This window comes from Polyergus mexicanus, unplaced genomic scaffold (genome assembly GCF_030449975.1).
Source record: "Polyergus mexicanus isolate NDT 795.1 unplaced genomic scaffold, iyPolMexi1.0 SCAF_7, whole genome shotgun sequence".
NCBI lineage: Eukaryota > Metazoa > Arthropoda > Insecta > Hymenoptera > Formicidae > Polyergus > Polyergus mexicanus.
The window spans coordinates 8,617,269-8,635,582 of record NW_027223327.1 but is presented as its reverse complement, the minus strand read 5'-3'; the positions used below and the strand labels follow the sequence as shown (position 1 = coordinate 8,635,582).

General features: G+C 39.3%; 1 protein-coding gene across 3 annotated transcripts in view; it reads right to left on the bottom strand.

Annotated features, from left to right (window-relative positions):
• Positions 1 to 1,319: 1,319 nt before the first annotated feature.
• Positions 1,320 to 18,314, bottom strand: part of Kdm3 (Lysine demethylase 3) — a 254,793-nt gene continuing 237,798 nt past the window's right edge. The window contains exons 10-18 of one of the 3 annotated variants that reach the window (XM_070298656.1): positions 11,257 to 11,661; positions 8,745 to 11,036; positions 6,087 to 6,309; positions 5,186 to 5,595; positions 4,854 to 5,058; positions 4,300 to 4,448; positions 2,625 to 4,074; positions 2,243 to 2,498; positions 1,320 to 2,106 (exon numbers count right to left, since the gene is read on the bottom strand). In XM_070298656.1, the coding sequence (XP_070154757.1) occupies positions 1,788 to 2,106; positions 2,243 to 2,498; positions 2,625 to 4,074; positions 4,300 to 4,448; positions 4,854 to 5,058; positions 5,186 to 5,595; positions 6,087 to 6,309; positions 8,745 to 11,036; positions 11,257 to 11,661 (5,709 nt within the window). In that variant the 3' untranslated portion in view covers positions 1,320 to 1,787. The remainder of the gene's footprint in view (positions 2,107 to 2,242; positions 2,499 to 2,624; positions 4,075 to 4,299; positions 4,449 to 4,853; positions 5,059 to 5,185; positions 5,596 to 6,086; positions 6,310 to 8,744; positions 11,037 to 11,256; positions 11,662 to 18,314) is intronic. The other 2 variants (XM_070298657.1, XM_070298658.1) reach the window with 2 other exon arrangements.

Below are 18,314 nucleotides of genomic sequence, written 5' to 3'. Positions count from 1 at the left end.
TCGATGCGCGTAAATCGCGCATACTCGACAATATACATTATATTCGAATCGAGAATTGCTGTCTTATTATAATTGTCACGCGTCATAAATTATGAACGCAAGTATATCGAAAACATTCTCTCATCATAATTGATTCGCGCTATAAAACAAATTCCGCGAAAGGAAACGGAAACGACAGCAGTTTTCGAATCGTTAATGATAGTGCGAATAATCGGAAATACTTCGTGTCATTCGCATAAACTATTATTATTGAAATAATAGAAACTCGGCCTGTCATCTCTGTAAATTTTGTGTGACTAATTATTTTTCTTTTCTGTGTTACTTGTTTTTCTTTTTTCTACTTACGCATATACGCTTACACAAACGCGCGTACACTTAAATGTCCTACGTCGTTCAACATTGGCACTTCAAAAGTCGTTATCCTTTTTCTTTATTTTTTAATGTTACTGCAAATGTTTTCTTATTTGTTTAGCGTATCGTTACAATATAATTATGTTATCGCTGTCTTTTGTCGATTTGTATACGCTTTGACAAAAATAACATATTCATCTTATCAATATCCCCGTTTACATTACAGTCACTGGGTCACGACAGCAATAAAACGTACAATTCAACGATCTGTTTCACATATTCGCCATTATATCTTGAAAAGTTAATATCGAAGAAATTATTGTATTCTTTTTCTCGTTTTGATGTCTTCTAATCGAAGTGACACACAAAACTTGTAGCAATACCCCGCCGTTCACATAACCGATACATATGTCGCTATTGGAAAACAATATGCCTCTAAAGATCGAACGCGAACGATACGAATTAATTACTAAAAGTGCGAAAAGATTTACCTCTTATATTATCGTCGAACCGATTAGTTAGGCAGTGTTTTTATCCTTATGCCCTTGTCGCGTGGAACATAAGAAACTTAAACGCGAATACGTATCGGCTATCTCTGGCCGGGACTTTAATCAAATACCGAAAGCACCAGATCACCAGAGCACACGATTAAATGGATCCACAATTATAGCTCTGATCCAGCTATATAATAATATATGATCGGACATCTAATTGCACAAAAGTACTTCTAGACAACCCCTTTTTTTTCTTCCTCCCTTCTTCTCTCTGGTAGTTGCTAGTAAAATTCATACACAAAAATTCATACACAATATTTCACAATTATCTACATTTATATAATATAGACAGTGTGTGTATTGGATACAGGCACGATATAATTAATTACAAATAATGTATACGATTCAAAGTCCGTCTGGTATCACAAGTAATGGACGCGGCAACGTTTTATTTATGCGCAATCCGGCTCACGATTGTTTTTTTTGTTTTTGTTTTTTTTTTTCACTCACATAGGATAGCTCGTCGGACTTCATGTCCGCGAGCATCTCTTTCGAGGGGAAAAAGTGGGAGAACAAAAAAAAGGAAAAAAAAAATTGTGTATATAAGAAAATTCAAATGAAACAATGTACATATATAACTAATGTTCATTGGCTCAACCAATATCGTAACTCAAATAATTCTTCCAGATCAAAAAAAAATTTTTATTAACATTATTATATATTTGTATTTATATGTATGTATGTATGTATATATCACAACAAATCCTCGCTCTTTCTCAATGATCTTTCCGCGGCGAGGACGGATCCGCTTCTGCAAATTCTCCCGGTTTCTTCAGCTTTGCTGTGTTCGGGAGTGCCGGCTACGATTAATCTCGCTCGCACGACGAGACCCGATCAAGGGAATTGTCAAAAGGTCTTACGACCGCACCAAAGAACTTACGGCTAAGTTTCTTCTTTTATTTTTGTCTCATTGTTGGCCTTGGCGAGCTTGGCTATAGTTTCTTCTTTAACGTTGGCCAAGACAGTCAGAGAATCCTTTACGGCGTGATAAATGATGTTCTTTATCTGGAGTTTGTCTTCGTGGTTAGTATGCGTGTCCGATAATGCACGGAACTCTTGGGTCAAGTGGAAGCAATGCGAAACGTTTTCTGGCGAAACAAAATCCTCGGCCACCTTTATGCAATTGTGAAGATTACGAACTTGATGCGGTGCGCCAGCTGGGACGAATACTGCGTCGCCGAGACATTGAACGATGGCGTATCTGCAAATATTTAACATTTTAAGCATAACTTTTTAATTCATAAAATGGTTGGTCAAGTAACATCGCGATAAATTCTTTCGAGAATTATGTCATTTACTTTATTTAGATTATGGATTTTGTGAAAAACGACACTTACCCTTCGACACCATATTCTCGATATAATCGTTCGCGCAATGATCCATCCAAGTAACAACTCTGATCATGTATGGGATCATGGTGCGGCTCCAAGCGAGCTCCGCGTTCTAAGGCAACAGCATTCAAAAGATCTCGAATTTTGTCCGCATCGCGAGCGGCATAAATGTGCCATAGTGCACCAGGTGCCTCGTTAGGATCACGAGCACGTCGACGCGTTAGAACATCACAGCCTGCTTCGTCTATTGCTTTTAATGCTTCTGTAACAACAAACGTTACGTAATGATTAATTCGAAAGATCGATCATCGTTTCGACAATAATGACATTTGACGAACTCAAACCCAGATTAATCACGCGTAATTAAACTCAAAATTTATATACATACCTTTGATGTGTTCGTCGCTATCAGCATCCTTCGGAATTCCTACGTATACCATAACATTCACGGCATCCGAGATATCAAGATGAAGATTAGTCGTGCCTTTGCTGGGGTGAAGAGCGGAACCATAAGCATTATACATCTTCGGACCCAAATCCGGTCTCACAAAACAATTTGGCAGACGACTCGCTAAATTCAGTCTGCCATTTCTATGTGTATATTCGGATAATGGAAGAACCTTCATTAGATCTGTAAATCTCGACGGTAGTAATTCAGCGAAATCCTCGCCAGGCGGCCAGTCCTTCAGTTTCAACAGCATAGGATTTCCTCGTTCGTCTTTTAGCCGTTTAGAGAAATTCTCAAATCCCTCCCAAAATTTGCGCATTGGTTGATTGGGCACCAGATTGCCGGTCATACAGTTAATGAGATCATTCTTCTCATCGCCAAAGTCGCGGGCAAATGAATCCGGATGCCAGAGATTCATGTCCAACGCTTTGGAAACGTCCGATACGATCACCGGCTGTCCTCGCTTCCATTGATCCTGGAATATTCTGTAGTTGTTGGGATTATTCGAATCGTTCAACCTCAACAATTTGCCGTTGCATAGCCAGGAGTGTGGAACGTCCGGATAGAGGCTCTTACTCTCCGTCAGTGTCATAATTCTGATTGGTAACGGCTCTCGGCCGCGTTGCGTCCACTTGTAGCGTCGCACAAAGTACTTCAACACACGTGGTTTCTCGTCATCCAGACCGTTACCCCTTTCCTTCTTTACACTATGTTCGATCACACTGGATATTACCTCATCAAGCGTATCCATCTTTGATTTTTTGCCGGACTTGGCAACATTATTTTGCGGAGCGTTGTTGCCGGCCGCGCTGGTAGTGTTTACACTACCGCCCGAGTTGGTCGTTGGCGAATTCGATCTGGATCCGCCGCTACCATTTGATTTGTGCGATGGCCTGATGAGCAACTCACGCAATGTCGAGTAATTACCTTCGCGATCTTCGTCCGAGTCTGAACTCGAACCGCTGTCATTTTTATCCTGATTTTGTAGGGCTACATCCGCCAACCAATTCAGTGGCGAGTTTTTATCTTCGCCATTGGTCTTGCTTTCCGATCCACCATTAGATTCGTTTATCTTTTTTTCTTCCTTCATCTCCTGCTTTATATTTCCATTAAGAACAGGCACGGAATCACCCTTGATCAGATTTCGAAGGATCTCGTTGGGCTGTGTCGAGGTTACGAGAGAACAAACACAATGTTGAGGGATTCCCCATTCTGCACGACATTCATGTAGACGTTGGCCCAGTCGCAGAAGACTGTCCCCAGCAATAATTTGCGTAAGCATGAGCCGTTCCGGTTCGTGTGCTTGTCTATTTGTGCATAGAAGCCATGAGAATTCGTCCCTGTCTTTTCCACTCTCGCCCCAGATCTTGATCGTCCCATTTTTACGTCCCTAAAATATTAACATTTCTAATATATTTTCTCCTTAGAAAACAAAGATCAACGAAAATTTTTACATTAATATCAGTGTTAAAAAGCTCGATATATAAATATTATAATAATATCACAATAATATCAATTAAATTAATGCTGTCATCATTTAGTTCCTAATGTTTAATTGAAAAAAAATGTATATATATATATATAATTTATTTATTTATTTAACGTAATATTTTACCTTGTAACAATCGATGCACACGACGAAACCGCATTTGCCGCAGGCCCAATGATAGTTGAATAAAGTAGTCTCACATACATCGCACATCTCTCGAACACCCTGGATCACTCGTTTCCACGCTACTGTTCCGTCTACAACCCCCGAACTCGCTGTCAAAAGGTAATCATAATCGATGCGCAAAGCGTTAAAACATGCGAACAAAAGAAATTATGCAAGCAAACATGCAGCTTAACATTTAAATGATTTATAATTTTGCAAATAAAAAATGCAAAAATGAATATCAAATTAAAATTGCAAATTGTATTTTGCTCTTATTGCGTGATCATATATTTTACAAGAAATGTCAAAAATGGCAAAAATACAATGTATAAAAAATCAAATAAAAAAAAAACATTTAAATTTAAAATATTGATACCATTAATTTTAACAAATCGAGGTTTTATTATAAATACATGCAATTTATTTGTACGTATGATATTTGCGTTAATATATTAATATGATAAACATGAAGGAATTAATTCAAAAATGCGTTTTTTAAAACAGTAAAAATTTACCTTCAGCCATGTGTTCTTGGAGAGCATCTTTTTCTTGATGTAAAAGATCACAAAATTGATCGCCAACTTGTCGAAGCAGCCGATGAGCCGTTTCTAGATCTAGGTCTTCTCGGTCCCCTTTTTCCTTCTCGTTCTTCTCGGATTTGTCGTCCTTCCCTGTTGTTTCTTGATTGTCTTTTCCTGGTAACCATAATCGAAGATCTTCCTGTAACGTTGTAATAATAATTCTTGTGTGAGAAGCATGCATTTTGAATTGAAATTGTAAGATTGTTACAAATTAGTGCAATTACCATGACTAGTCACACATCAATTATTTTGCAAAGATAATTTACCTCGGATGCATCTTTGTGTGGATCGCTGAATCCTGCTATGGCCAATTGTCCATTTTTGGTATAACGCAGTCTGCGAAACGCATAAAATCTGCAGAAGATATTTTGAGGAAGGTTCTTGGAGCGCTGATGCGGCGTCCATCGACACTCGCGGCACTTGGCCAGCTTTGGAGCCACCTCAAAACAAGCGCCATCCTGCAACCAGCTCTCCCCAGTTTTCTTCAATTGCGATATCGGAGGTTTACGAAAGGGATCGCCTCGTCCGCCACTTCCACCCGGCCCATTGTTACCGCCGCTCGTACTGTCGTCTCTACGTTCCTTCTTCTGACGAGGCTGTTGATCTTCGCTTCCGACTTCATTGCCTTTCGTAGTCTTTGGTCTTCTACCACGTTTCCTAGGTTCCTTGTTATTTCCTGCGTAATAAATTATGTATTTGGCTTTATCAAAAAGTCTAAACCATCACTCTAAATCGTATGTTTAGTGCAATTCAGTGTTAAAAAGCTCATAATATTAGTGTATCACAATGTTATCAATTGTTTCATATTGTCATCATGTATACGTTATTTTAAAAAATACAAAAAGTATATACATATATTAGTGTAACGATGTAATTAGGGATCAGGGTAAGTGCGTGAGATCAAATTATAAAAATTTAAAAATGGTGAACTCAAAGAAAACGTAAAAGATCCAAGAGTTCTTTTTTTTTTTTTTTTTTTTGTGAAGATGGAATTTTTCACAAATCAAGCATAATTCAATCTGTCAATCACTCTTGATTCTCTTGAGTTCTCATACAGCTCTAGAGAAAGAAATAATTGTACGATCATGGAACACGCATCACTTACCCTGTAAGTGAATAGTTAGTTCACCTGATGGGAAGTCCATTTAAGAAGCTACATCAACTAACCGTTTCCCGAGGAATTGTTGGAGTTGGCCGTAGTATGTCGAACCCTCGAAGCAGGTTGAATGGTGCTCAACTGTTCACTGGTGTCACTGGCAGAGCCTGCCTCACTCTCGTTGCTAGATTCACTGCCTGCAGCAGCTCCGCCGCCTTGCTTGTCCTCTTTTCGCCTCCGCTGATCTTCCGCGGCCGTTTGTTGCCTTCGTGCGGCGCCCTTCTTTCGCTTTACCTACCACAGGGCATAGATTATTAAGTAGTCAGGAAGTTCATGCTCTTGCCGCATCTACCAGCCGAAGCTACTAATTGCTCACACTACTGCTCCGGCACTACCATTCGGCACATAAAATCTAAAAATCTATTCAAATCTAAGCAAAGTTAAAAATGCCACTACAGACAAAAACTTAAAACTTAAGACTTAAGCAGTTATCAAATGTCGTAACATCTATCCACAAAAACTATTTATTTATAATATTCATCTATTACAAAATTCCACAAGACACAAAGAAAATAAAAAAAGAATTCAATGTGTGCTGAAGAAAAACGAAAACTTGTTTCAAAAGATAGTTTCAATTTATAATTGCTATTGAATAATATTTGTCTTCGTAAATTTAAAAATAAAATTAACTTAATTTCAAATATTCATTTAAATTTATATAAACAAAGTTAAAAAATTGTATTCTACTACCACAACGCAAAATAATTTAAGCATCTATCGCATATACAACACTACATTAATATATATTAAATTCAGATAAATTTAATCATTCATAATCAATGTTAATTTTAACATCTTTAAATATTTATAGAGGCAAAGATTTTCTAGATATAAATTAAAACAAACTATTTTTCGATTTATATTTTTATCTTCGACACATGTTCTCTCTCTCTCTCTCTCTCTTATTTTCTTTGTCTCGCATAAAATTTCGCGTATAAAATACAGTAGAATTACTTTTTTCCGAAGCGTTTGTTTTTCTTATTTGATTCCAAATATTGTTACAATTTCATTCGATTGCAGTTCCATAGTAAAATGTTCGCTGAAATCAACACTACTGTGCGATTTTTTTAATCACTTTACACGAATCGAGGTTAGGTCGCGAGCGTCGATGGAAAAATAGTGAACAATGAAAATATATTTACCTCTTTATGATACTTTTCCATGGAGAAATTGTTCGTTGTTCGCGAATAATGTTGAAGTTTTAATCGCGCAACTGATAACTAATTCATTAATAATTGAAAGCGACAAGCGAGGTAACACTCGAGTAACCGCGCATTGTGTTCGTTACGTCCGTTACAAGTATGATTCATACAATACACGCCTCGCGTAGGAAAATGGCGCTTTCTACCCGCTCATTTAAACTTATCCGTTAGTTTATTGCGCCGTGCGTTAACCCGGAAATTACTGCTTGAAAAAGAAAATGGCGGTGACTTTTAAAAATTTTAAACTGTCTATAAGCTCTATTCGTATATCACAATATATAATTACAAAGTATAAATTGGCACAGTATGTAAAAAACACACACACACACACACACACACACACACACGCATACTAGAAATATGTATTTGTAAAAATAATATTTCGGAATTTTTCAAAAAATATGTCAAATTTTCTTCCTCCCGAATATTCTCTATTAAAATATTATTTTAAAAAAATTATTCGATACAATATAAAAGAAATGTTTGAGCAAATCTGAGTAAATATAACACGATATTTTAACTGCAAATTTGATCCGGTATTGATGATAAATGAAAACAAAATTTAGAGAAAATACATATGCTCGAATCATATTGGATTTGATCATATCAAATGAATCATATAACATTGTTTTCTTTTTTTTCTGTCATAACAAACGCGAATTAATTTTTTTTTTCTTTAATTGTAAAATGCAGAAATTTTCAACAATATATTTCAAGAATATCTTACGACAGTTGTAGGCTAAGAACTGCAGCATAGCAAATAAAGCTACTGTTTATTCATGCTTCTATGATTTCTATTGTCGAAATTTATTGCCTAGAGGCATGTTATTGATACAACTCATAAATACGAATTTTATCGATTCCAACATATTATTAAACAAATGATTAGCGTTAAATACTTTTCGGTAAATTTAATGTTCGTGATTATTCAAATAACCCTTTATAAATAATTATTTACTCGTAACAAAACAGTAATATGTAAAATATCAAAGCATTCTCTGGAATAAATTCCTCAAAAATATTACATTTCATATATTAAGACAATTATCGAAAAAATATATAAAATATAGTTAAATCAATATAAATAATATATTATATTAGAATTTTTGTCTCAACAATATATCGTTAAATAGGTTCAGATCCAAATTGCGCGTTTATAAAACGTACAGCAACAGATATTTCTTCAAAAAGCAACGATTTTTTAATCGATCAAAAATAAGATTTAATAATATCTTAAATTCAATAATAAATTTTCGTGCCTTATTCATTGCATATTTTATCATAAATTTACATGCATTGGATAAGAGAGTTTTGATGACAACAACAGTTTCTTAACAAACTAGGCAAGCGAGTACTATAGGCTAGCAGCACACAACATAATACGCAAAATACAAATTACAAAGAGTAATTTTCAGCGACAACTACAATGTACAACGACAACCGTAAACGATTTGTATAGATAGATACCTTGGGTGGCTTTCGTTTAGGCGGCGACTTCCTCTCCGGGTCGCTGCTGGACGAGTCTTCCTGCGGGGTCTTGCTAGTATCCGTAGCGTGACCGTTCAGCGACTCTTTGTTCGCCGGTTTCCGGCCGCTCTTGCCGGTGACCTTGCTCTTGTTGATACTGTTCACCGCCATGCTGCCAATATTGTGAATCGAATTGACCGCGCTGGGTAAGCAAGTGGTCGGTGCACTGCTGTTCGCAGTCACATTTGACGCGTTGCTGTTGTCGCGATCCTTGCTATTCGACGATGGGGTCTCTCGGGAAATATTCAATGGTAACGTAACGCTGCTGACCATATTGGTGGTATTCTCGGTGCCGTCCTCGCATCTCGAATGTCTCTGCAACCATGCCTTCTTCAATTTGTGCCCCGGGTAACTAGTACTGCTGGGCGGTCTCGGCGCCGGACTGTTGGACTTCTCGCTATCCGCGCCTGTGCTAGGATTTACTTTGGCGGGAGTACCGGGCGCGCTGGGCGCTGGGCTGGGTGCTGTGGATGGCGCCGGACTGGGTATGGGTGCTGGGCTCGGTGCCGCGCTCAATGGCGCGGGATTCAGTGAGCATACACTGCCGGTGCTGGCTGGTCGCGTGGAGCCGTCCCCGTTGGCGGTACCCGGCGCCGGACTCACCGCCGTCACCGTGCGTTGTTCTTGTATCGTCTGACTGTTCGACTGCGCCAACAATGCCGCGGTATTGACAACTGTGGTGATGGATGTGGCGGCCGAGGCGATAAGTGGACTAGGCTCGCTCACCCTAGATAGAACAGGCTGGCCGACGCACTGCAAAGACAATGGTTGCGGTTCCTCAGTTCTTCTCTTCTTACAGATTTCCAACGACACCGGTTGACCACTGGCATTGTCGCATAACAATGGCGTCGGCGCTTTTCTCTTGGGTGAGCTCGACCTCTCCACACCGAGGTCAAGTGGTTGCGTCTGGAAGGCCGTAGTGATCTGGGACTGCGCGTGCTGCAGCGTCTGACCAGATTGCTGGTGCGGACTAGCGCTGAGATGCGCGGGATGAGCGGGATGGGCGATCGGCCTCGAAAGCGGCGCTGAGGCAGCCGTTGGTGGCGAACCGTGCAACGGCGGCGGCGGCAGTTTCGCGCTCGCCAACGAGCTAACGAAGCGACTGTCGTAAACCCGGCTATGCGCGGGCGGTGGCAGCGGCGGCGGTGGCGCCCCGTGATGATGAGGCACTTGCTGGTAAGGCGAGCTGCCGGCCTTCGAGGTCAACGGTATCGGCGCGGCGACAGGCGGCTCGGAGGCACGGCAGACCGGCGTACCGGTCATGATGCCGGAATTAGGCTTGCCGTAAATATGTGGCGGCGCCGGGCTACTGACTTTCGGCTTGGAGCCGGCTGGCGGCGGCGTGGCGTAATGCGACGACGGTGTCGGCGAGGCCGTGGGCGGATGCGGATACGAATACGTAGATTTGGCCGCGCCGTATGGCAGACCGGTTGGTTCCGGCCTGTTCAGATAGCGCGGTTCAGGTGGCGAGGGATGTGGCGGCGGGGGTGGTTGATGCGGGTGCTGCGGTGGCGGGGCATGTGGAGACTGACGGGGATTATGTGGATGCAGACGCGGTTCAGGCGCCGGAGGCGGTGGTGCATGGCCATGCGGACTCGGCAATTGCTGCGTCGTCGTCGTTGTCGGTGCGCCGCTACTGCCTCGATGATGGCTCCCCGATGAAGCGATGCTCTTCGCCACCTGCAGACCGTCCAAGTGCGCAGGATGCAGATGATGCGGGCTCTGTGTCGGACTCCTGTACGCCTCGTACGCCGACGACTTGTGTTGCGGCGCCACCGATTGAAGGCTCAAGTAACCCCTCGAGCTGGACGAGTGCTGTTGCGGTGCCGATGCTTTCGCCAATTCCCTGCCCTCGTTCTTCACAATCACCGAGCTTTTGTGATCCGGCAACAGAGACGGAGGATTCTGCAGCACCTCTCTGCCGTGATGGTCCCTCTCGAGATCGCCGGCCATCCCGCTCTTCCCCGGCAGAGACTTTGGCGGCGGCTGCCGTAGCTCGTTCTGAATCTTGAGGTCATGCAGGTACGGTGGACAGGATGGCTGATACGTCGATGAATAATTAAATAGATTCACGTTTGGCTCGGCCTTCGGTAGCGAGCTGTGCGATGGGCCCACTACCGATGGTGGTTTCTCGTGAAGAGCACCGACTGGCAATGACGATTTCGACGTCCGCGTGTGCGCCGGCGGAGGCGGGTACTCGACTTTTCCGGGCACGCTCGAAGGTCGAGATACCTAAAATAAGACATATATCAATAAAAAAAATAAATACAATTCATCGTAAATTAATCGTTTATCAGAAAATAATTAGCGTTCCATTTCTAAAACAGATGAGTAATTTGAATGTTTATTTTATTACTATAATAGAGTTAAAGATGTCGACAAAAATTAGGAGAACATACGAGAAAAATATATATACAATATATATGTATATATACAATATATAAAAACGTACCTGTTGAGCCGGCGATGCCGTGGCCGCGTAGTAAGCGGCCCTTTGTTGCGCGACGATGTGATCCCTTGCTTCGGCCTGACGCTGGACCTGCCTTTCAGCTGCCAGATTCTCTCGTTCACGGATTTCTCTCATCTCTCGCGCGGACTTTTCGTATTCCTCGCGGTCCCGCTGTTGCTGCACCACGTTTACGGGATGCGTGGTAACGGCGGCGGCGGGGGCTCCGCCAGGTGTACCGCCGAGATGACCAGGATGACCGCGATGACTTGTAGCAGCGTGCGCTGTCAATCCCGGCGGCGCTCCGTGGCTCCTGCTTGAAGGGTGCGTCGGCGGCGGGACGACCGGCAAAAAATTACTCCATGCTGCTATCGAAGCCGACTGCATATTCCTCTGCGGGACATAAGATATCTACTTCAATCAATACTGCCAATCATTTTCGTCATTTATCGCTAATGATTCTTTCATCATACAGGAATATTCGTTACGATAAACTTTCTAATATTTTATATTATTTTCTATATTAAATTTCGAGGATGGAAATATGTATCTCTATAAATCGTATAATATATTACAAACTTTTGTTTCTCGGAGACCATACAATTGATAGGGACAATAATAATATCATCATTCTTTAATGTTTTGCAGTATCTTATTAATGTTTATTAGGTCATCTTTTTTAAGGAAAATGACGATAACTGGAGACACTTTTAACGCAAATAGTCTATCAAATTTACAAAACAAAAAAAAAATCTGAATGTAAATTTGCATTTATGCACTTTGCATTTCTCGCGTCCTCCACATAAGTTTCAAAGTCCAACGTTTATCGTTATATTCTATTGTTATGCAGATACGTAGTCGAGACGAGACGTCATTCAATTGTCGGGACAATAACAAACAAACACAGACAAACGTACGCGTGACACAGTAATATCACACGTATGCAATAATTATTATTCTTTTCATTCGCGAAACAGCAACGTACGCGGCGCGATAAAAAACATAATTAGATAATTATTTTTAGAGCATTATTCTAATGACGTATCGTCATTCCAATCGCGATTCGTAATGTATATGCATTTGCGAGAATATGTGCCTAACGGAAAGTTGCCCTTGCGTGATTTCCGAGATAACGCATTTCGTTCGCGTGTTTATTTCAAATATTTTTGCCACGTCTTATTAGCATACACGATAGATACACATACACGGTTTCTATCGCGATGCAGACCAAATACACCGTAACCGCCGGGATTTTCCAAGAGTGTCGATGACACTCGTGATGCTTATGTAATCTGACGCGTAAACGAGTAAATTCGTTCTTTTCTCGCTCGTCGTAACGTCGTATACAAAACAGAATTACAGTCGGGCAAACACGCATTTACGTTATAAAAAGGTATCACGTTTCCGGAAAGGGGAAAAAAAAAAGATATAAAAAAATTATTTTTTATTATCGAAAATATGCAGACACGTGACTTATATTGTGTAGACGGAGAAATAATTTATCTGCAAAGTTCGCGATTTTGCGTTACGTTGAAAGTTTGATGGAAAACGTAGAAGTCAAAGGTATAATAGTCGAGGAGAAACGAATTAAGACACGGTACTACCGTGATAAGGAGAGAGATACAAGATTTACACGATTAACGTTGCGCGAGATCGACTGACTTCATTAATGTCACGGTACCATAAAAGATCTCGAGAATACTCCTCTCTCAAAGCTAGCAAACGAACTTGAACGTTTAACTAAGTAACTTCTCCGGGAGAATCAAACAAACAACTTCCGCTCGCTGCTGACGCTCGTCGATTAAACTTGACAGAACTCGTTTCTAGAGAGACTGGGAAGCCTGTAAATTAATGTAATCAAGTAAAACCGAATCGTCGAAGCTGACGAGGAAAGACGGCAAATATTGTGTCGACGGTTTTCCTCTTTTCCTTGGGACTCGAAATTCCAATAAACACACCAGCTACTCTAAAGTTGCAATATACTTTACAAATTCGTAAAATTGCAGAGATTTCTTCAATTTGTAATTTATCAAACTATAATTAAAATTTATATATATTTTTTTTTATTAAATAAAGCATTTATTTCAACATGATATTAAACTCCTGAAAATGTATCCACTAGTCCTTAACAATTATTTGCAGGAAACTAAAGAAATTAGTAGCATAAAAAGAGATACGTCACTCGTGACTTTCAAGTTCTTTCCTTCATTTATAAGAGATTTCCATAATCTACAAATATTTTTTACAGATTTCGCGCTATTTTAATAAAAACGTTTAAACTTATTAGCTACCTTTCTAAGAAAATTTAATTCGTATCTTTTCTCTCGAGTAAGGATCATGTCAAGGCCGTTCCAACGCCTCTCGAGATGGAAAGAGTCGCGTCCTCGCAGGATGACAGGATTTGACGAGATCGAGAATAAGAGCTCGCAAGGAGCGAATCTAATTATAGGCTACCGAGAAGAAGGTTTACTATGCTAATCGAGACACGAGTAAATGTCAACCCACATTCTGTTTACCTCCTTGCTCGCGTCATCGCACGCTTTATGCGCGCACATGCTGCGTGTGTGTGTGTGTGTGTGTGTGCCCTTGTAAAAGAAAATGCAACGGGTGCGAAACACGGTACAAAAGCCCATAGTCTTCCAATAGTTTTAAAAAAGCTCGACAAATGTAACGTACACGTTGTACGATATATTTATCGTGTGAATCCAAACCGTCACGTTATAATCTCTTACCAAAGATACTTAACTAAAAAAAATATATACACAAGAGCTTCGCATATACGAACATAGTTATTTTTATCGCTCATTTTTTGTTAACATGTAAAAAGATTATTGCAACATTAATATAGCCCATTATATATTTTTGTAAAATAATATTTTATATATTCCTCTTCTCTTTTTTGTTTTTTACTCAATAATAAATTCGTATTCGTTGAAATCCGTAATTTTGTCCGATTAAATTTAACAAATGATACGAATTTACTTGAACTGACAGTTTTTTAGTTTGATCGGAATCTAATCTGCTTCTCAATCTATACTCGAATACGACATACGAGAGGGCTTTGTTAATACTGTATTTGAGCACGCTACTGGTTATGTGTCGTGAATGATATAAGACGACAGCGAGCGAAGTCGAGGATCGCCGCGGGGAGGAGAACGAGACGAGGGAGAGGAACGGAGACGGATTATGATCGATTGCACGTAATAAAAGCGATGTACCATTCAGAGTCAATCAAGTATCACTCGCTATTGGTTCGTTGACTTTCTCTCCTGATCAAGCCTGCGCCGATAAACTTATCACGCGGGGCGCGTGCTTTTTCACCGTCTCGTTCGTACGAAGAGTATATATATATATATATATATATATATATATATATATATATATGGGCCTTGCAATCTCATTATTTACAAAAGAGAGAGACTTTTCGCTATTTTTCATTAAAAGAGATACACAAGAGGGGAAGATATCGCAATAACGTAGAGGCGCGTGCGTGGGATATGGCAAATGCTCGAGTCAGGTGTACGGTGAATGGTAGAATGTGTAATCCAACATAGAAACTATCGCGGTAATTCACGTTACGTTCCATGAGACATTCGCCATTCGCAGAATATTCAGAATACAATACATATTGTAAACAACTTTCTAATTTTCATCCCGCGCATGAATTTATATCAGCATCCACTGATTTTGCAAAGACACTGTACTAAAATAGGTTTACATATCGGTGCAACAATAACGAGATTTATTTCGACAATATATCAATTTTCATTATTTCAGCCTTATTTGATGATATAATTAAGTCCAATCGTATAAATTATATATCATACGATCATCGCATCATATATTATAAAATCCCACCGTGTTAATATATTATACATCTATGTGTATATTATGTGTATATGCATGTATGATAATATATATTATAATACTCTGAAATAAAATCTTTATTGTAACCATATTTAGAAAATATTTCATTAATTGTTAATGTATCATTGATAATTAAAATCGTTATAACGATAATTCAATGATAATTCATTCATAGCCTCTTTGCAATTCTCACCAAACATCGCCATAAATTTCTCTTCGTACCTTCCTTCGTGCCATCGCTCCAATTATTTCGCTTATCGCGCGCGCGCGCGCGCCTTTATTGCGTGTATTATTACAGAGAGGAAATGATTTGCGCAGATAGCGCGAGCTGAGTCATACCCAAGGAAAGCTTAGATCGTCTCGTAATACGATCGACACAACGATAATTGCGTACATCACACTCGTGTAACGGATCGGTGTCGTATATATCGTATATAATGTGATCGAACTTCAAACATGTTCACGCAATAATTACCAAAGTCACCCGAAAATACGGTTTCTGCAATCAAGGATATTCATTAAACGGTATGGGTTTAACGATTATAACGGCAGTGTCTCGATTGATTATTCACTTTTACGAGCGTATCTGAAAGTAGCATCTGTCCTTGAAACAATCGCAAATATACGCCGATATTAATAGATTACGGATCGCGACTAAATTATTCGCGATTACGCGTAAGAAATGGACTGGACAAGAATAAAAGAGAAAAATTTCTGTCGCTCTTGCGATGCGAAATAAAATTTTTCAATGTTAAAATATACAGAGCTCGTAGTAATCTTTGTTTTGCACAAGCTTCTCTTTTTCATGTTTTCAGTTCTTACAACATCAAACAAGCAAGGAATAAATATTCAAGAAGAAAATAAGGTAATTAGACACGTTTTTGTACAGAACGAAGAAGCATTTGAAATATTCAGAAATATACAGATGCACAAAGACGACCCTCCTCTTCTTTCATCCTTTCGCCCTGGTACTTTTCTTTGGCACAACACCCTCTATCATGTAGCCCTTTATCATTTATTACTTTACTGTGAATCCCCATGAATAATCGCAATGTGACAATGCACTATCGACGTCTCATCGACATGAGAATGACTGACGTACAGACCTTTTCTGAAAACATTTCGACATGTATCGACTTTTCATTTTGACACTTTTGTGTATCGTAAATAGTTGAGTTTCTTTAAGGTTTAAATTTTAAGTCTTCTAATAATAAAATAAAACAAGAAAGAAAATGATATATATATAGAAGATATATATATATAATTCCACAAAAAAAAATTGAGAAAATAAACTAAATAAATTCTTAAGGTTCTTTCATAGTGTTATAAGTTTATTTTCTCAATTTTTTTTTATGAAATTTAGAATTAATGACTTTTAAATACGATTGCATCGTAAGTATGTAATCTTCGTAAAAAATGTCGGTAAGACAAATTTGACAATTTTTATCGCGATGCTTGATGCGATAAACACGTGGAAATTTAAGAACTCCGCGATTTATTTATATCAAAGCCGATAAAAATCGCATCTATCATTATTATATGATGAGAATAACTTTCGTCAGTCACTAATCAGTCATCGAACGACCGATGGTCGCGGACAACAATCGAAGGCAAGATAAACATTTATTGCGCGCCTCTTATCAATGACAACGGAACGCGCTATCTCGTATCATAAATTTATAATATTCTATTATCTGACTAGCAGATCGATAAATCATCGTGCACAAATATCAAATACATTCTCGTAAAAATCCGCGCGCTGTTACATACGTTGTACACTAATCGTGAATGCTCGCGGGGGTTCACGGCACAAGCGAAAACTTTATTAAATCGTTCATCGGCGATTTGTTATTTCCAGTTTGACTAACCTCTAACATTGAAAGGCGAGCCTGGACGATTTTGTAAGAGAGAAAAGCGAACGGAAGCGAGGATTTCATCACATCGAATAATTTATGTGATCAATAAACACAGTTCTCCTACTACGGGGCATTAAAAATTATCCGATTGACATGATGAAATGTATGCATATAAGATAATCCGGATAAATTAAGAGAATGCACGTCTGCGTGATGTGTGTACCGATGAATAATGTATAAATAATGCACGATTACAGCATACGTGTATATATAAGGCTTGAGAAAGACCCGATCGCGATCTCGCTTTCCTTGAGCGGTTTTTGCGGCGCTCCGTGTGTAGACAAAGAGAACAAGTTCCAGCGTAAATTATTCCAAATACCCTCGCGTCGCTATTTCCACGCAAATATACGGAGACAATGATAATAATAATACCAGTTTTTCACACGGCCGAATGCATACTCCGGTCAGGATTATCGCCGGAGACCCGGAGGGGTACCGAAACTTGACTGTCAAGAGTACACATTAGGCAGAAACTGAGACCGGTATATATAATTTCGAGACGGTATCAAATTATATTTTGCTGAACTGCGCAAAAATCGCGCGAGTACGTAAAAAAAGCTCGATGGCGAACGAAGTTGAAAACGCAGCCGGATTCGCGGAAATTTTCTGCGCGCGTTGCAAAAAGCGCGCACACAGAAAGACACACGTATTATCTTATCGTATTATAGACGGGAATATTACGCCGCGAGCAAACAGATAATGGCAAGATAACTTTCGATAAGAGAACCGGAGTTACATTTGGTTTATTTTTATGACTATGCGCAGACACTCATATGTCGAAGCGATAAGAAAAAAAAAGAAAGAAAAAAGAAAGAGCCACATACCGTGCATGTCTTTCATCTCAGTCATGTCTTACTCAGCCTTCAATCACGTTAGAGAGAATAAAGTTATGATTCGAATACCGATGAGATAGTTTTTGGGATTCAATCGTAATTATACGGCCGGTTTAACGATGCGACATTTGTTAAAAAAGCAAGATAAAGTCTTGAAAAATCTCGTTCAGTGACAAATATTTCATCGTTACAAATATTCTCAAGATATATATTTGCTTCAGATAAGAAAATATCTTCTAGATATATTATTAATAAAAGTAGTATACACACGCGTTAACCTTTCGTGCATATATTATCTCTATTTTTAAAATAAGGAATATAATTTGTTCAGAGTTTCTAGAACACCCAAGAATACATGACGTATATTTTTATCGTTTGAAACGTATAAAAGTGTACGAGTGAATATTAAATTTTTAATTAAACTTTTCGTTATCCTTAATTCTTAATA